The 19,072-nt window shown below is 48.2% G+C and overlaps 1 protein-coding gene across 4 annotated transcripts; it reads right to left on the reverse strand.

Moving 5' to 3' along the window:
• Positions 1-5: 5 nt before the first annotated feature.
• Positions 6-19,024, reverse strand: fzd3a (frizzled class receptor 3a). 4 transcript variants are annotated; one of them, XM_084952369.1, is made up of 9 exons: positions 18,882-19,024; positions 17,371-17,936; positions 6,981-7,177; positions 5,493-5,955; positions 5,104-5,403; positions 4,443-4,694; positions 2,985-3,133; positions 1,333-1,587; positions 6-1,259 (listed from the first exon to the last, which is right to left on the reverse strand). In XM_084952369.1, exons 2-9 carry the CDS (start codon positions 17,569-17,571, stop codon positions 1,001-1,003), a joined length of 2,076 nt encoding a protein of 691 aa, XP_084808495.1. In that variant the 5' UTR covers positions 17,572-17,936; positions 18,882-19,024; the 3' UTR covers positions 6-1,000. The 4 variants fall into 4 exon arrangements, with proteins under 4 accessions (XP_084808495.1, XP_084808492.1, XP_084808494.1 ...); XM_084952366.1 differs by having other exon boundaries at positions 1,333-1,590; XM_084952368.1 differs by lacking the exon at positions 18,882-19,024 and adding an exon at positions 18,554-18,835 and having other exon boundaries at positions 1,333-1,590.
• Positions 19,025-19,072: the final 48 nt, after the last annotated feature.

The following is a 19,072-nucleotide window of genomic DNA, read 5'->3' on the forward strand; positions in this document are numbered from 1 at the left end:
GAAGCTTTTGATTTTTTTGAAACTTTATTACAAATCACCAACAGCAATTCACTTTTTACATCTATGAACATGTTTTGCCTCTGGAGGAAACTCTAACTTTAGTAAGGACACATTTGCAAACAGGACGGAGTAAATCTGCTCAAAGCGAACATGTTCGGACGGAAAGGGAAGGTAAGCTTTGTTCAGCTGTGTTCAGGTGTCCGTACAGCTCCATGAAGGTCGCTGGTGATCTGCTTGAGGTCATTAAATCTGTGCTTCCTCACCTCTGTTGGGTTTGTTCTCTTCGCAGTCATAAGGCAGGAGTTTGGATTCAGCATGTATATTCTGGATTTCAGCCCTTGGGTTTAAAACAGCAAAGCACAGACTGACATGATTTCCTTGTATCGTTCCAAACGTTATTGCACAGGTGCAATAAAACACTAAAATCCAGCTTTTAAAATGAGGCGAGGCTTCTAGAAAGTTCAGCAGACTTAAAATGCCTTCGTGTGCAGAATAGCAGGTTCAGATTCAGCAGAGAACTTTCATTCAGTCATTTCATCCTCTCACTGAAACCAGTTGTTTCAGTTTTCTCCTGATTGGCTGCCCCTCATAAATGGAAGAAAACGTGGAACAAGGGTAATAAATCTAAGCCCCACCCCCACCCCAAAAACCTCCCAAACACTAAAGACTAGAGGACGGAGCTCCAAATGTCTCGTGTCCATTATCGAAGTCCTTTTATACAAAGTAAGCCGCGTCGTGCGGTCGGTCACATTTAGTCGTTTGGGTCCAACGGCGACGTCGTCGTTCCCCGACTGGGTGGAGTTTAAAAACTGCTAAGATTCACACTGGAGGCTACGTCATAAAGCTGTGAGGATGTTTAAGGCAAAGATTTCTGTCCCGTGCCCCCCCCCCTCTGTCACTAAGCTGATGCAGCATTTGTTTCATCGATATTTCAGCTCTGAGCTCCCAAACCTATCACAGTGGCTGCTCGTCGACATTCTCCTCCTCAGACTCCACCCCTTCAGGCGGTCGCTCCATCCTCCTCCAGGACTCTGTGGATCCCGTTTCTGGGCACGCCGAGAACCGCCGTGGCCCCGCTGCTCAGGTCCCTGATGCTGCTGTGGCGCGACTGGTTCTCGAGCCTCTGGGCGGAGCCGTGCTGCGACAGGCTGTCGAGGTGATTGGTGCTGCAGTGCCTGGACTGTGATTGGTGGTTTAGACGAGGCAGGCTCCCGTATGGCAGCCGCTCGTCTGCGGCTCTGAAACTGGAGGCCGTGTATCTAAATGGAGAGGAGCAGATATGAGCCTTGCGGGTGGGCGGGGTTAATGAAAGACCGCGATGTCGGAACCCACCTGCCGTCTCGCGAGCGGTGCAGGCTGCCGTGGTAGCTGCTCATCTTGGAGCGGGCGCTGCGCACGGAGCCGGCTCGGCTGGTGCTGGCGCTCGGCGGCTCGTCCAGCATGGCCAGGTGGGTGGAAGAGGCGTGGGTGGAGGTCCCTTGCGTGGATGTGCCCCGTGACTTCCTCACAATGGGGGTGTTGGGATCCCTGAGGAGCAGCTGGGTGAAGTCGGGCTCCTGGAGCACTTGTCGGCTATCGTTGACCATCCTGCTGCAGCAGGTGGAGGAAGAGGAGGAGGAGGAGGAGGAGGGGAGGGGTGGCAGGGAAAGATGCAGGGTGGAAGGGAGGGAGAGGGGGAAGGTGGAGGGGCGGTGGGTGTGGTAGAAGAGGATTGCAACGGGAGACGGGGTTAATGCTCTGTTTGGAGGGGAAGTGGTGCAGAGGAGGTGAAAGCCTCAGAGAAGGCGTCACTGCAGGGACACGACTGAAGACTGAAATCACATTAAGCTCTGCGCTCACCTGCAGGTCCTCACATCAGGCTTAATAATACGTGTGTGAGACAGTTGCACACTCTGCATTTATAGTGTGATAACTAAGCAAACGTGTTTTTATTTTTTATTTTGGGACCATGTGTGAGGAGCTCCGGAGCGTCAGCAGCTGCCCTGAAACAGCCGAGCTCCCGTCAGCTGCTGTACACGCGCAACACAAAAGAAATGAAATCCAGGTCTCCTTAAAATAATATTTGAATCAGTGTATGTGGAAACATTTCAGTTTGCCAAGCTGTAAAATGTTTGAACTCTAAATGTGTTTCGGGAAGAGAACGCGAGTCCTTGTTTAGTGTCTCCATTGACTACAGAACAGATTGAGAAGAGACAGGAAGTCCACAGCAAACTCCCGTCTGCTGTCTATCTGCACGGTGTGTTGTTTCCCCAATATTAGTGTCGCTTTACTGTTAAATCTATAATTAAATTCTCCTTATTTATCAAGTCCTGAATAATCAGATCTTATAACACCAAATGATGCTGATGGAGCACTTTGCTCTCAGGCTGCTGGGTTACTTCTGCTTCCTTTTTAAAAGTACAGTGGGAACCTGAGCCTTCAGCTTTCAGGCCCCTCGTCTGTGGAACCAGCTCCCAGTTTGGGTGCAGCAGACCCCCCCCCCCCTTCAGGGCTGGACCAGCAGATGCTGCCATCGGTTCAGCCTGCTGAGACTCCCCTTGTGTTGTCTTCTTGCTCCTGTGGTTGCTCATCACTGCCACAGATGGCCCCGCCCCTCCCTGAGCGTGGTTGTACTGAAGGCTTCTTCCTGTTAAAACGAGTTCTTCCTCCCTACTGTTGCCACCTGCTTGTTCACATAGACGGTCTCATTGTTGACCATTCATTTGCTTTGAAGAGGATTTTGAGAACATACAGGAGCTGATGTTGCTGCCCTGTGTGTCTCATTCAAACTACACTTGGATACTTTTTAAAATTATTATTATTTCATGATTTTTTTTATTATGTCATCCACAGCTCTGAAGTTAAAACGAAATCTGATTATCACCACAGAGAGATGAAGCGCTTTGAGTTGTAAATACTGGGACAGACCTCATGTAAGCTTATTTATATTTAGCAAAATCAGTTTGAAGCCACAAAGACGCCGTCACAGTGTGACACATACGTACTCTTTACGTCTCTTGCCGTGGAAGAAACTGGCCCACTCGAAGCAGGTCTTCTTACTGCCCACCCAGAACACAGAGGGGATTCCTACAATCAGCATCATCAGGTACTTTATGAGGAACAACACCAGGTCGGGGTGACTGGTCCGCTCCACCTGGAACAAACAGAAGAGGGTGGAGTTAGTGCAGTGCAGTTACATCCATGCAGGTGTAACAACCCTAACCCCGCTGCACTTCTGCAGCTTTCCTCACAGAGTCCAAAGACATGCGTGCTAAGCTAACTGTAGCTGCAGACACTGGCAGCCCTCACAGAGCAGCGTCCCAAACTTAACGCATGTTGTGTGTCAGCGTGTAAACGAGAGATTTCCTCAGTCACAGTTAAAACGAGGTCATTTATTTCCAGCTGAAGTTTAGGAAAGCGCACAGAGCCGGCCCACTCTGTCTCGTCACCGGAGCGCTGCTTCCTGCCGTCTCTCCTCCTGCTTCCCGTCCACACAGATGTCGTCATGATGGCCTCGTTATAAGCGGGCCGGGCGGAGAGCCTCGAGGCTCAGGATCCACAGAAGAACTCATTACCGCACAGAGATGAGAGACTCGATGCATGACTGCAGGCAGCATCCTCATTACAGGCTGTGTGACCACACAGCTGTCCAGCCATGTGAGCTCACTGAGCATCTCAGGAGCTCTACAGAGCGCTCGGCCTCAGGGAGAACGCTCTAGATATAAATATAGTTCAGTCGAAGCTTTCTGCTGATGCACGCCTGTGTGAACGCCTACTGAAAAATCTTTATGGCTAGCAGCATCTCTGTAGTGCACTGTGGTGAGTCAGAGCGCACACACACAGTGTTTACAGGACAGATTAAGAGCACAACTTTGCATCACAAACGTCTCATTTGCGTCCTGGACTCGCAGCTCTTCCCGTGGCTAACAGCGTCATAGGGCTGAGCTCTGACACTTGGAGGTAAAAGTATCAGAGACCAACGTTCAAACTTCTCTTCCACTAGTACCGCAGACGATAAACAGTCTGCCTCCGCAGCACTGAGAGCGTCTGCAGCGGCCGGAGGTGATCGCTGCTGAAAGGAACAGAGAACAAGAGACGTCTGAATTATTAACGGCTCTGTGGGAGGAGCTCCGCTGTGCGTGCTGATGCTGGAGGCTAGCGCAGCTGCTGAGGCGCATTACCAAATCGTCTCGTATATACCAGCGATCGCAGGTGAGTGTGTGTGTGCGCACAATGCTGTGATGAACACACAGTCTGGTTATATCAGCTCTCCTGATCCCTCGATTGTGTAACGGTGAAGAACTCGAACCTAAGAATCAATCAGTTTTATTATTATTATTATTATTATTGCACCAGCGATTTATAATGTAACTCAAACACAATGTGTCATGTATGTGAAACGATCAAACGTCTCCATCCTTTGTTATTTATTTGCTTTTTTACCAGTCGGTGACTTTGTTTACCTGGTAGGGACACGGGATGTGGTAGTCTCTGCATTTCTCCTGGACCCAGGTGGTCTCCCAGACGGGCCTGTAGCTGCTCTCATAAAGGTAGCAGGCCAGAACGGTCAGCAGTGGAACCAGGTAGAGCACGGAGAACACGCCGATACGAATCATGAACTTCACCAGCTTTTCCTGGTTTTCCTTCTCCAGCGGGATCTCCATGCGGACTCTGTTAAGAGCAGCGATACCTGCCAGCAGCAGGACCACGCCCACCTGGAGACACAGACGTGATGTCACACTGACGGTCTGATCGATGCCTCAATAAATGAAGAAAAAAAATTTCACTTCATTTTATTCAATTTGCAACATAAACGGATAAATCTGTGCAAGTCGCTGCGCAGCGCGAGGCAGCAGCTGCTCTCGTTTGCACACACACACACACACACACACGCACACACACACGCACACGCACACACACACACAGAGAAATGAAAACAAAGGTAAACAGAACAAAAACATGTATTTTGTAAAGTATGAATTTATCTTCAGGTTTTACTCAGACTCGCACGTCTTTCTCGTCCCGGCAGTTTTGCAAACAGAGACTTAAGAACTAGAGACGTCTCGGTGCACAGACACAGCGACAAAAGGACGTTACAGGACTTCCTGCCACGCTCTTCCTCACCACTACATCCAGTCCCAGCGGGGCCAGCAGGAACCAGCGCAGGGCTGTTAAGTTGTAGAGCCCGACGAAGCAAACGCCACTGATGCCGTCTCCCTCGATCTTGTTCATGGCGAGCAGAGTCACCGTGAGGACGCCGGGGATGCCCCAGGCGCAGGCGTGGAACAGGAGGGCCTTCTTCTCTATAGCCTCACTGCCCCACTTAGGAACAGCAGCTAGGAACCAGGTAATGGTTAAAATGACCCACCACACGCTGCCGGCCACGGTGAAGAAGTAGAGCACCATGAAGAGAAGCGTGCAGGCCTGCCAAAGAACAGAAAACACACCGTCTGTATGGATCTGTACGTGTGGAAGGAGGAGACAACCAGCAGGGTTCAAGCCCAATGACAGACCTTATTATGGGAGCCCTGGGTCACGGTCGAAGCCCTAAACCTCCCAGGACTAGCTGCATTACAGGAAACTTTGTCCTCCAACAGGAAGCCCAGGGAGAACACCAGGGACACCATCATGTAGCACACGGCGTAAAATATAATCGGGCGCTCCGGGTAGCGGAATCGCGACACGTCGATGAGGAACGTCAGGAAGGTGAAGAGCGTGGCAGAGAGGCAGACGATGGACACGACTCCGATGAAGTAGCGGGCGAACGTCAGCTCTTCACGTGTGAAGTACATGTTGGGACACGGAGGAGAGCAGTCGCGCACCCCCATGAAGGAGTAACCGAGCTCGGGGCTGATCTTGAGCTCGCGGGGACACCAGAAGCCGTAGTCCCTCTGGACGGAGATGGGAGACTCGGTCGTGTCCGAGCCGGACAGGAGGTCCACGGGGCGGGGGTAGGGCTCGTCGCAGTCTGGGAACCTGAGAGCAGACGAGAGGTGGTGACCTCGGGCAGCTGTTGAGCCTTTAACAACAGGCGACACATGATGCCGGCGTTATGGTGCACGCCGTCATAACAGTTCAGAAACATTTTATACCTGCCAGGCCGCTGTCCTACAGCTGCAGAGTGAAGGACAAGTTTAGTTTGCAGACACTTGAAACTTGTCTGAGACACGTTCACATTCAAGCTAACGACAAACAGGCTAAATGACCCCGTTTACGTCACTCATTCAGTTTCACGACGCCCCCTTTGAGACGTGCACTGCTCCCCTTTGTCCGTTTCATGTCTTTTCCTAAACAGAGCCCACTAACATGTATGCGTCACTTTCAACACACAGACACGTGCTCGAGTACGACTGTGGACGACTCTTTGTAGATCATGAGCATCAAACACACGCCTGCGTCTCCGTCTGCTCAAACTGATCCCAGTACAGTGTGCGACAGCAGCTGGGGCAGCGTTAGCATACATGCTGTGGCTCGTACCTGAATGATGTCGTTTACAGGGAGATGAAGATGCACAGAGGACCACATCACCTCCTCTGCTCCCTGCCGTGTTTCTTATCGCTTATCAATATGTTTTAAACTTAATAAAAAGTCGTTAATAGTGTGTGTCTGGTGATGTGTGTTTGGGAAACAAGGTTTAAATGTTTTGTGTTTCTGTTGTTCCCACGTCAGCTGTGTTCAACAAAAACAAACCAATCGGATTTTTCCACAGAAAAAAATACAGGAAATAAAACATTTTTTGTGATTACTGAAGCATAAATGCAACTGCAAGAAGTAAAAACTGTCCTTAAACTACGAACAAACGAGGACACAGTCACATGTTAGCAAACTCCTCCTCTGGGAAACATAAAAGCTTCAAAGGTGAAGCTACAAGTGCAGAACGCTGACTCTACCATCAGATCAGTCACAAAACTTTAATAATGAAAATAAATCATTTTAAGGATGTTTGCTGGTCTCGTTCCTCCCTCCAGCAGGGATGTAAAGAGAGCTGCTGCTGCACCAACCTGTTGCAGTCCATCTCCTCTGGCCAGCTCACACCGAACATGTCCATCAGCTTGTAGCAGTCGCTCTTGGCCTGCAGACAGAGGCGGCGACACGGCAGCGTGACCCGGCCGTACTCGGTACAAACCGGGGCGTAGAGCGCACACAGGAACATCCTGAGCTCCGGGGAGCACTGCAGGTTCACCATGGGATGGAAAGGCTGCAGGTGGAGACAGAAGAAACACGCCAGTGGAGCGTGAGCATCACTCCACCTTCAGAACGTGAACCACAGAGGGCACAAAGACACCAGCCGAGCATGCGAGTCCATAAAAACAACTCCGGCCCCTTAACTAATAATCCACCCCAAACATTATCCTGCTCCCCCTTTATTCATCCCACAATCTCCAGACAGGAGGAGCACACACACGCACACGAGCACACACACGCACACGAGCACACACACGCACGCACACGCGCACACACGTACACACGCGCGCGCGCACACACACACACGCACACACACGCACGCACACGCACGCACGCGCGCACACAGGGCCTTTGTGTTGCAGGGTGGACCACGCTGTGACTGACTGACACACTGGGGCATCCTGCTTACACGAACACAAGGAAGTGTATTATCTTCACGTTCACACACCCACAGACCGACACAATGATGCTCTCACACACATGAACTGTTCCAACAGACAGTGTGGGTGCAGGAAGCATCCGTGGGTCCTGCTGCTAATATGCAAATAGAAGTTTCCATGCATGTGTGTGAGCCAAACACGCTGTGGTTTGCAGTTTTTATGTGTTTGTGTGTGTTACAGAAGGAGCCACACCCAAGTCAATCACACGCACACGCACACACACACACACACACTGCCCTCCCCCAGACAGTTGTGTGTGACAGACAGGAACAGGGAGGGGTTTATTAAAGGAATGGATATTAATGTTTAACCAATCAATGCAGCTTCAACAATGTTAAATAAAGTGCAAAGAACACCACATGGTGTGTGTGTGTGTGTGTGTGTGTGTGTGTGTACCAATCAGAATCTTGTTGGCATTACAAATGTAACAGATTTCAGATTTTAGAAAATGGCACAAAACTCAACAGCTGTGTCGGCTCACCGTCCTCTGTCCAGCAATAAAAATGCGACATGTCCAAATCCGGCTGTTTGGGGATAAACCTTTCAGAGAAGCAATGATGACGCAGGACTTTGTTTGTCACCTTAACTGCAATCAGATTGAAACACTGTTCCCACCGTATGTCTGCAACACGGCGCCGTCTCCTGCTCGCCTGCCACACACATGTGACGTGCTTCTGTAAAAGGATTCGAGTGGGTGTTCGCCCCTCACAGCACAAAGCACCCACGTCCGTGCAGCTTTTGTCAGCGCCTTGTTCATATCGCTCTTCCTGGCGTTGATGGCTTTGCGCTGCGTGGGATCAGCGATAGACGGCACGATGACGCAGATTTACGGTCGAGTCGTAGCTCAGCACAGCATACGCTCTCTGAGAGCATCGCCCGTCGTAACTGAGCTCAACCATCCAGCCGATGGTGCGCACAAATGGAGTCATCACATTTCACGAGCTCCACCGTGTAATGACACGAGCACTCGTGGCACGCTATGAGCCAGCGTGAAAACAAGTGCTTCAAACGCGATCCGCCTTAAACCTGATCCGTTACTGCAGGTTCATGATACAACCATGAATGGTCCTCACAGATCATCACTGACATGTAGCTCTGGCCCCCGTGTGCACCGAAGCTGTGTGGCCGGTTACCTCTTACAGATACTTTTAGTATCGGCTGCAGCGCTTCCTGGTGATCGTGTTACAGCTATAGTCAGGTACAACAGGGAGGCTGGCTATTCTCTGGAGGAATAACAGCAGAAAATCCTGAATGTAGCGGCCACCACGAGAGGGAAACGGGCGCTACTGCTGTGATCGGCCCTCCTGTGACTCGCGTTGCGTGCTGCTGCCAGCGAGCAGTCCTGTGACATCTATTACTTCATCAGCGATGCCCCGTAAACACGGCTAAACCACTCAAACATGATCTAATGCAGCGCAAGTGAGTTTGCATCTTCGCTCTTTCTCTCCCGTTTGATTCCCGTGGGCTACTGCTGCGCTCCATAGAACACAATGTACCACACGGGACGGCGCTACAAAGGGAGACGCCAAGGGCCAAAGCCGAATCACTATGCAGGCTACCAGGATGATCTACTAAAGAAAAAACACATTCATCTGTCTTCCTATCATCTCGCCATTTTTCTCATTTTTCTATTTTTGTGCTCTTCCATCCTCGTCCCCCCCTCCTGCCCGTTTAACCCTCCCGCAACTCCTCGCGTGTCCATTTAGCCTCTTTATGACAGTCGACCCATCATGTGAGCCACTGAGAGCAGGACTGAGCCAGTGGATGGTACATATGGCCGGTCACAGCTCTGCCCACACACTCACACTCTCCACGGGGTTTAGTGTTAATGGCCACAGCAGAAACAGCTGGAGAACCACTGGCCCGAAGCTCGTCGTGCAGCTTTCCTCCCCAGAGTCAGCGATGTAAGGAGAATCGAGCGTGTAATACACAACTGTGTGGATGCTGAAAGCCTGGAGGGCCGGCGGTATGCTAATGTAACCTCAGCTTCCATCCTTCATGGCAGTTTGTTATGGGATTTTTGATCTCTGAAAACGTGGAATAATGTGTCCTTCTAGAAACACACACAGAGGAGACGTGTCTGGAGTCCAAAACAAGGCCAACAAAGAGCCAATGAGGGGATAAATGCAGATATAAGAGGCTGATCTGCTGCACAGTTTACGACTCAGGCAAAACATTATTAGTTAGAATCAAATGCGTTTATCTAAAAACAACCTTGTTGTGAGTAGGGGTGGGCGATAGAAACGATATAAATTTGGCCAACGATAGAGATTTTGACTATACCGCTCTATCGCGATAGCGCATGTTGATGATGTCATCAAGTTGCGCCTGTTTTGGTCGAAAGCATCGCAGCGGCTACAACCATTATCATCTGCAAAATATGCCGACAGTCACAGCAAAGAGATGAAGCACTGTTGAAATATGGGGAAAGCCAAAAACTGCGCTTCCTCCACTTCCCTAACATTGATTCATTAATGACTTTTTATCGTTCATCCTCCAGCTTCACTGTGCTAATGTTATGCTAACATAGCTGTGTTGCTAGCAATCGCGTAGCACAACATTATATACCAGGTAGTCCAACTTCAGTAACCCTGCAAACATCACTGCTGTTTAGTTTTCTGTCTTCATTTATGTTGGAAGTGGTAACAGAGCTGTAGGTTTGAATTAGTTTCAAAAATCTCTCAGTCAGAACATGGTATGAAATGTTTAGGTGGAAACTAGTGAGCTAACTTCCTGTTAACTTCTAACTCCGTTAAATTTAATAAATCCTGTTTTCATGGATGCCTGGATGTTAAACTTAATTGTTACACCCGATAAAGCAGCAACGCTGATGATTTTATTAAAGATGAAAGAATTTAGACCGTTTTTAACTCTCAGTGTTCGTTTGACTTTGGGACCTGAAACAGACGGAGTTTTGGACCCAGATTACTCCGCGAAGCTCCTCACTACGGCAGCCGTAATGCTCTGACAATCCATCAAGCAGTGCTGCTTACCAAAGCTGTACTAAAACATTTTTAACAGATTTCTGCAGCCAAAATCGGTTCGAGGTCAGTAAGCACAACCAGAATTCATACATAAGGCACACTCTCGATTTTTAAGAAAATTAAAGGATTTTAAGTGTGGAAAATACGTTATACAGAAGAAAAGAATATATCGTGATATATATCGTTACCGCACATGCTTCAAATTATATTGCGATATGAATTTTAGGCCATATCGCCCAGCCCTAGTTGTGAGTAATTCTAACAGCGCTGCAGTAACGCTGAAAACTCGCTCAGTGAGATCTGTGACACGTCCAATAGGACTGAGCCAGCTCTGTCCCGCATAAGGATGCAAGAAAAGATCACAAGGAACCCAAAATGTTCTTTTAAAATTTAGCAACACCGTCACTGTTTTTCCTCTTTGACACATTTTAAAAAATAATGGTAGCAGGATATTCCTCCTGTTTTTAAATCTGATGGTTTCTGCTCTGAATTTCCTAAGAAAACAAACCTTCCTTATCTCCATAATAACCATCGGGCCTAAAATCTATTGTTATTCTGTTTTCTTGTTCTGCTGCTGCTCAGAAAAACAAATCTCCTCCTTATTAAAAAAACTCTGTTGACTCTCCGAAACACATTTGCTATGAGTCAGCGTGATGATCAGTCAGGAGGTCGGACCGTCTCATACTCAGCTGGTACGGTGCGTCGGCAGGCACAGCTTCTGTGAGTGTCGCTGACTGATGGCGTCCCGCAGCTGTTAATGCTGAAGCAGAGACCTGCACGCTGCCCTGCAGCTGCACTTTCCCATCCTGTGGAGTTTATTTTGTTATCCAGAGAAAAGAAGGTGGTGTTTCCAGTCTTTCTGGTGATCAGGACACAGCAGTTTCTCATAACTCTGACGTATGTCAGCCTCCTGTGACCGCTGCTTGCTTTCACAGTAAATAACCAAATCTCACATCAAACTGAGGCGAAGAACAGGAGCAACATCTCTAATAATCGTGCTTCCTGGGACGGTGTAGTGAAAGTGCATATTTGCATATTTCTAATCTTAAACGTAGCAGCCTTTGAAGAACCGGGAAAAACAGCCGTGACCTCAGCTTCACCTCTGCAGCATGGACACTATCCAGCATGTTTTGAATCAGATTAAGATGAAAGTTATCTAAGATTAATATATTAATTATGAATACAGCCTAGTATGCCTAATGGTTTTCATTAACCTCCTAGGACCTGGCGTCCACATATGTGGACATCACATTTCTGGTTGTCTAGACCAAAGTACTAAATTTTGCTCTACAAGGGCCTGATGTCCACTTATGAGGACGTTGCGTCTGTTTTATCTAAATTAAAAACGAATGTCCTCATATGTGGCTCTCATTGTTCTTAGAAACAAAAATCAGGTAAAATAATAAATCTGGTGATTCTTTGTTTTTACATTCATCAGGTCCCAATCAGCCCAAATATGAAAGAGAAATTAAAAATGCTGCTGTGGAAGAGTTCAGGTCTCAGGAGGTTAAAGGCTGAGGGTGTGACTGATGAATCGCTGACAGTGACGCCCACTGTGGACGACTGGTTCTTGTTGATTTGCCCTTTAAAAAAATATCTCCTAGTCACCTCTCTTCCCATCTCCCCCCCTTATCCTCACTCTTTATCCCCCTTTCTCCTCTGCTGCCATTCCAATTCTCCAAATTTCAAAGCTCAGCGCCATGGTGACGAGTGATGCATCACCGGAGCGGAGGTGGAGGAGAAGGAGGAGGACGAAGAGGGAGGAGAGCGGGGCTCGAGGAGGTCAGGGTGCAGGGCGGAGGGGACCACCTCCCGCGAGGCGAGAAAGCCTCTGCTCCTTTTGTTAACGGCACAATTGGGACCGTTTCCTGGGCAACGGGTGAGTCCTGTGTAGGGGGAGGGGGAGGACAAAAGAGGTGGGGGAGGAGGGTGAGAGACCGGGTGAGCGAGAGAGGACGAATGGGCAGAGTCGTTCACTCCTAAGACAGTTTGAGAACACACACACACACACACACACACACACACACACACAGACACACACACAGACACACACACACAGACACACACACAGTGAGAGGTTGCTGTGCTTCTTATTCACTCCACTGCCAATAAACACGGTGTTGGACATTAAATAAAACAAGAGGCTCTTTTATAGGCCAGGTCACGCTGGGTTTATCAGACCATGTTGTGTGTCTGTGTGTGTGTGTGTGTGTGTCTGTGTGTGTGTGTGTCTGTGTGTGTGATCAGCTGAGATACATCTTTACTAACATAATAAGCCTGTTAAAACGTGCCAGAGTGCACAAAAAAGTACTCTGTTTAACACACACACACACACACACACACACACACCTTAGCTCTCCCTTACACATCCATTCAGGCAGAGCAGGGTGGAGTATCTGGGTTATTCTTCAGTCTGTAACACGACACAGTTTATCTGCACTTGTTGTAAACCTGAGACAACAGGCTGATCTGAGGAGGAAACGAGTGAGTCTGAGCAGATTCAGAGCCGGCCGCTGATTATTCTTTGTGTAGCTGTGGACCCTTCATTCGACAAGCAATAACCCAAAAGACGTGACAAAACAAAGGTTATGATAACCTAGAAAAAGCTAGTGTGTCTAATTTCTGCTATAGTCAGCACATTAACCCAACGCAGTGACTCCTAATCTTGATGCTTGGGATTCACGTAAACAAGCCCAGTTATCCATCTAATGCAATTAACATCTTCAGTCGGCCCGACCTTCAGTCGGTCCATCTGGCCTTGCCGTGACGGTCACATGACTCCGACCATTGTGAAAGCCACTGCCATGGCTCCATCCCTTATCTGCTTGAAAGCTTCTGCTAAATATAAGAGAAACCCTCCAAAAGGAGCTGCATTTGCCATAAACTGATATTTCACTGTTATAATAAGAATATCTGGGCGCTCGTTTTAGCATTTGTTCATCTTATTTTGACATTCTTTGGTTTTGTTGAGTCCTCAGTATCATTCAGCTCCTTCTTTCTAGAGAAAATCTTCTCCTAACAAAAGATCCAAGTCCTCCAGTTTGAGCCTGAAGCTCGTCCTTCTCCTCTGGAGCTGCGATCGGGAAAGTCCCTCCAGCCAGACTCTGCAGCAGGTTGCAATGGACGCCATTTTCAGAGGAGAAACTTCTAGAGCATTAAAAACTATGCATAAATGCAGAAGAGTAGGACTTATAAACGACCTTAACCAAAGAAAAGTAATATGATCATCACCGAGCGGTGAACCACACGCCATCTGCTCTGCAGGCCGAGGACAGTTCATAGCAGCGTAATTGATTTCCTGTGATGGGCCCACACTGCTTCATATTCATCAGTGTGCAGCATCTCTAAATGCGGGGATTTGGGCCCAGTCCTTTCTCTCTTTTTGTGGTGCCAGTCAAATCCGCCACGCTCTCAGTTATGCTATGCGACTGTGGCACAGTGTCATTGTGACGCAGAAATAGCCGATTCCTGAGCCCCGAGGCCACCGTCCCACTTCAGCTGCGAGGTCATACGGCGGTCAGCGGTGACGGATCGAGTGAGGATGAACACGGGAACATTAAAATCCATTTTAACAAACTGTGTGGTTTGTGTTACATTCTGTTCACAGCTGTAGAAAATAAAACACTAAATGTGCAAAGCAGAAAATTCTGTCTGTGAAAAGCTGCACAGACCTTCTGACACACCAAAGAAACGAAAGTCATTAAAGTGCATTTTCACAGTTTGTCTCTATCGGTTTGGAGCTTATGAGATCGTGACAAATTGTCCTACTTTCCTAAAACACTAAAATCTTGAACAAAAAAATACTTAAAAAGCAAGACATGAAAAGGGAACCACAAAGACTCTTCAGGGGGTTTGAACAGAAACTGTAAGAACGGCAGGCGCTGGTTCTCATCCAACTCCCAGTTTCTCCACGGTGCGAGGCATTCATCATCCTTATCACGCCCATTCAGCGGACCTAATTCTCTTTAAAATCAACTGTCAATTCTCATTTGGCTGCCCTCGACGTCTCACAGGCTTTGAATTCTCCCATGAGCTGGATCTGGGGCGAGTTATCTGGGAAACGAGAGCCAAGACTGGGCTCCGTGGTTTTGGAACCTGCTGGGTTTCCGTGTGTTTTCCAAACCCAAACAAGCACTAAAAGAGACTTAATTGTGAAGCCATGACCAATCAAAGTGAACACCGTCTAAACCAGAAGCGCCTCTCTCGCCCCACTGCGACACACACCCACTGATCAGGCGTAAAAAGCTAACCTGGCCTCAAACAACATGCAGCTGGTAACATTTAATCAGTCAGAGAAATGAAGACGTGAATAACAACCGTCAGAAACCTCGAAATATGTTTGAAAGCACCGCTGCACAGCGAGATCGGTGCTGGTACGAGCGCACGGTCACGGGATCAGTTTCATCTTTTCCAAACATGAAGTCGAACGTGACCACAGCTGTGACGCTGCGCGCTCCCACAGCCGGCCCGTTACGGTTACGTAACCTCCATCTCTCCTCAGCGCGTGTCTACACACAGCGCCGTGAACCGGGGCGGGCGCAGATGCACAGATGGTCGGCAGAGTGCTGCACATCCGCTACGCCGGGCAGGGTGGGGCCAGGCGAGGTTGAAGGGTTAAAGTGACGCAGAGAGAGGGAGCAAAGAGCGCGTGACACGGGGCATCGATAAACTAAACACAGGCAGGCAGAGAGCTGAGCCAACAGAGCAGTTTGGCCCGTAATTACTAGACAGACAGAACTTGACAAGGGATCGGCCGCCATAAAGGACGGGATTAACTTAATGAAGCGATGCATCTGCTCCGTGCTCCATCTTTTAGCAGCCATGACAACAGTGAGATGCTGTGGATGGTCAGTCTGTGGATTATCCACGAGGCTGAAATCACAACCCAAAAACAATGAAGCTCTGTTTCCTTAAAGCCTGACTCGGTTGGCTCACTGCTCAAAGCCTGTTATATAAAATAGCAGCTGACTACATGTTGTGGTTAATCGCGCTCATCTGTCAACAGGCCAGATGTGCGGTTCAAACCCATCTCAGGACACCACGCCCTGTTAAATCGCTGGCGTTTTAATAATCCTCTGTTCTCAAGGCCCAAAGGGATAAAAACGAAACCTTCATTGTCTGCTTAATGTTTTGGTAATACGCTCCCAGCCTCAGCAGCTAGATGGGCCACATTTAAGTAGGCTGGCACCTCCTCAGCAAACACACAGCTGATCATGCTGACACCTATCGAGCTGCTCGTGTCCACGGGAGCAGAAAGTGTGCCACGCACACCGAATCACTCATTCCACATATATGACAGACACGTGAATCTGCTCTCAAAACGTTGCGTCAGAACGCAGAGAAACAACCGAGGAAAGGAGGCAGATTATCAGCACTGTGGACGCTGACTGGAAGCCCAACGGGCTCTGAAGACTAACATGAGTGACCGGACTCACAAACATCACATGGCTCAGATCCAAACCTGTTTAACAGACCCCGTCCCTTTCACAGCAGTAACACAACTTCATTAAATGAAGAACTAAAAGGCTGAAGCCAACATGGAGTAACTGTGGTGTGTGAAACACTCATCGATCACCAAAAAGGTTCCAATTTCATCTTTAGGAGAAAGAAGGAGCAGCGAGAGAACAAATCCATGAGAACAACAACACAAACGTTCAAATCGCTTTAACCCAACAGCGCCCATGTGACGCAGGACTGTGCAGGTACGAGTACAGGCGAACACACAGGGAATTTACAGCAAGCATCACCTGTGGCTCGCTACATCCAGGCAGCTCTGTTAGCTAAAAACGCTGAAGCGCACAATTTCAGCTGTGTGTGAAGCGTCTCAGTGATCCAGGTCGTCGTAGCCTCGGAAAGAAAAGCGTCTGGACTGAAAATGTGAGAAAGAAGCTTCTCAGATGAGGGACTGTTTCATGCTGTGGCTACTTGGGCTGATCGATCTGATCGATCCAACAATAACTGAAGCTCATATATGAAATCCTCCATGATACTCTTTCATATACTGTGTGAGGCAGTTATCACAGCTCTGTTTAGTTTGGAGTCAGATTAGAACAGCTGCAACCGGCCGGCAGATCTGATTAAAATAATAATAACACTGTTCATGTGCTGTAACATACTATTTTACATATAAATCTAATTATTGCTTTTTGTGCAAATTCTTGAAGGGATTTAAGCCTTTTTAACAGCAGCTTTACTCACCACTGTTACACTGTCAATTACAAAATGTTTTCAAGCTTTTTTAAATGTGTATTTCAGAATGTAAACTCATTTTAAATGTTGAAAAACATTAAAACTATTAAAGGCATTTGTGATCAAATCCAAAGTTAGCGTATCCAACACTGTGGCAGCGCGGCTTCATGAAAAATCTAGAAATAAAATATAACATTTAAAAATATATAAACTGTGTTAAAAACATACAGATTTCTTTATTGTACAGTTTTTACATATTGCATAATATATATTCAATTATATTCTATTATCCTTTATTTTAATTTAATAGCTTTTGTGCTGTGAGTGTGACTGTTTTTTTGGAGGGGGGATAAATTTTATATTAACATATTTTTATTTTTTAAATTATAAATTTATTATAATATAGTGAAGAGCAATTTTTTTTTAAATGAATCGCATGAATTTTGCTGCTGTCAGAGTTTGAGCGCCATAACTGTGAGAGGAAAACTGTCATTCCTTTTGTTTATATACGTGTGTGTGTGTGTGTGTGTGTGTGTGTGTGTACAGATAGATGGTTTGTCTTTCTCAGATCACATGGCAGCGATGTACCGTACCTCCATGGCGAGAGCAGCAGTTTGCTGGTCGTAGTGGTTCAGGACGTTGGGCATGAAGGTGGAGTTGTAGGGCAGCCCCTGACACATGCGCAGGGTGATGGGCTCACAGGTGAACAGACTGTGGCTCCCGGCCACAGCATCCATGGGGACGGCAACACACACGGTCAGCATGGACACGGAAAGCACCCACAGGAGATCCATGATCCGTACAGGAGAAAAGAAGCAAGACCCAGGAGACGAGGGCTCACGGAGAGGGCTCGAGCCCTGTCAGCATCGTAGGCTTTAACCAGGAAGTGGGAAAAATTACCAGACTTAAGGACTATCTGTTTGCCCCTTCCTCCTCGTTAGATCACAGAGAAACACCATGGGCTGGGCAGCGTAATCCAGCAGGGCCAAGTTGGCTGCATCCATCACCATGACTACACTGAGTCACAGGGCCTCCATCACCTAGGTGATGCTGTGGTCCTTTAAGATGCTGAAAACACTCCTCCGTCTCCTGCCTTCACAGACGGCGATGATGCTGGAGGAAATATGAGCCACGACCCCCTGTGGAAACGATGCTCTGCCTGCAATCAGAAGAATACAGTACAGCAGCTTGTAAATGTAAATGGTTAGACATTAGTGGTCCATTAATTACAACAAGTGCAAACCAAAAGGAAACCTTTTAACTGAAAAAATGGACTAACTGTAAGCGGGGCAGCACACAAACGACTGCTTTTCAGGTCACTAACTATGGCTGGGTTCTGCCCATCAATGCCCACATTAAATGCATTATTAAACAGCAATAGATCATTAAAACCCAGTGAATAAATAAGCAAATGAGCGAGTATTTAAAGGGCAAGTCTGAAGAGATTTACTGTGCGTCCGGCAGTACTTCTGTAGTAATAACAGTGGTAATAGCAGCAGTAGACGCCTCCGACCATTATTAATATTATTATTTTTACACTGCTATCTGCACTAATCACAGCTCAGAAACTGTTTAAGTCATTTATTAAAGTTATTTGTTATTTATAGAGCACATGTTTTATCCATCGCTGCAGCACACACCCTTCCCAGCCCCGCACCTTTCCCCCCGACCAACACGTCAAACACGGTCTCCGCTCCGTCGCACCTGCCGGTGTCTAACCCGGGCCGCACTTCAACTTTCATTATTAACGCGACACAAGCGCGTCCATTAGCCTACCTGTGCGTCAGCGCTAACGGGCTCCTCCTGTAGCTCCTCACCGGGACTCAGACACGAATTGCTGCTCATAAATGGGAGTGTAGCTGCCGGGCGTTACACGGAGGCTCGTCGCGGTTCCCGCTGTAACTGACCCGCAGCAATAAAAACGAGCGACCTGAGCCGAGAGAAGCGTGAACGCGGCGCGGCGCAGACAAAAGATGACGGTTAGTTCAACCTGACTCACGGTAACCGCTCCGCACCGGTGCATTCAGTCACCGAGCCGGGCGGCAGCGGAGGCGGTGGTCTACGAGTAACACGTCCACACCCACTGAATTTAACGCAACTTTACCTGAAGGCTGTCCGCAAAATTCGGGGAGTAAGCGGGGTCTTCGCCGCTCCTCGAGTTGGTAACAATGACTGAATGTCCCTCCACCAGCACCCTCCTCTCCTCCTCTTGTCCTCTTCCTCCGTCCTCCTCCCCCTCTCTCCCCCTCTACATAGAGCGACAAGTGCGCGAGACTTTTTTAACGGCTTCCGCTA

This window comes from Perissodus microlepis, chromosome 15 (assembly GCF_051167445.1).
Source record: "Perissodus microlepis isolate ML-2025 ecotype Zambia chromosome 15, ASM5116744v1, whole genome shotgun sequence".
Classification (NCBI taxonomy): Eukaryota; Metazoa; Chordata; class Actinopteri; order Cichliformes; family Cichlidae; genus Perissodus; species Perissodus microlepis.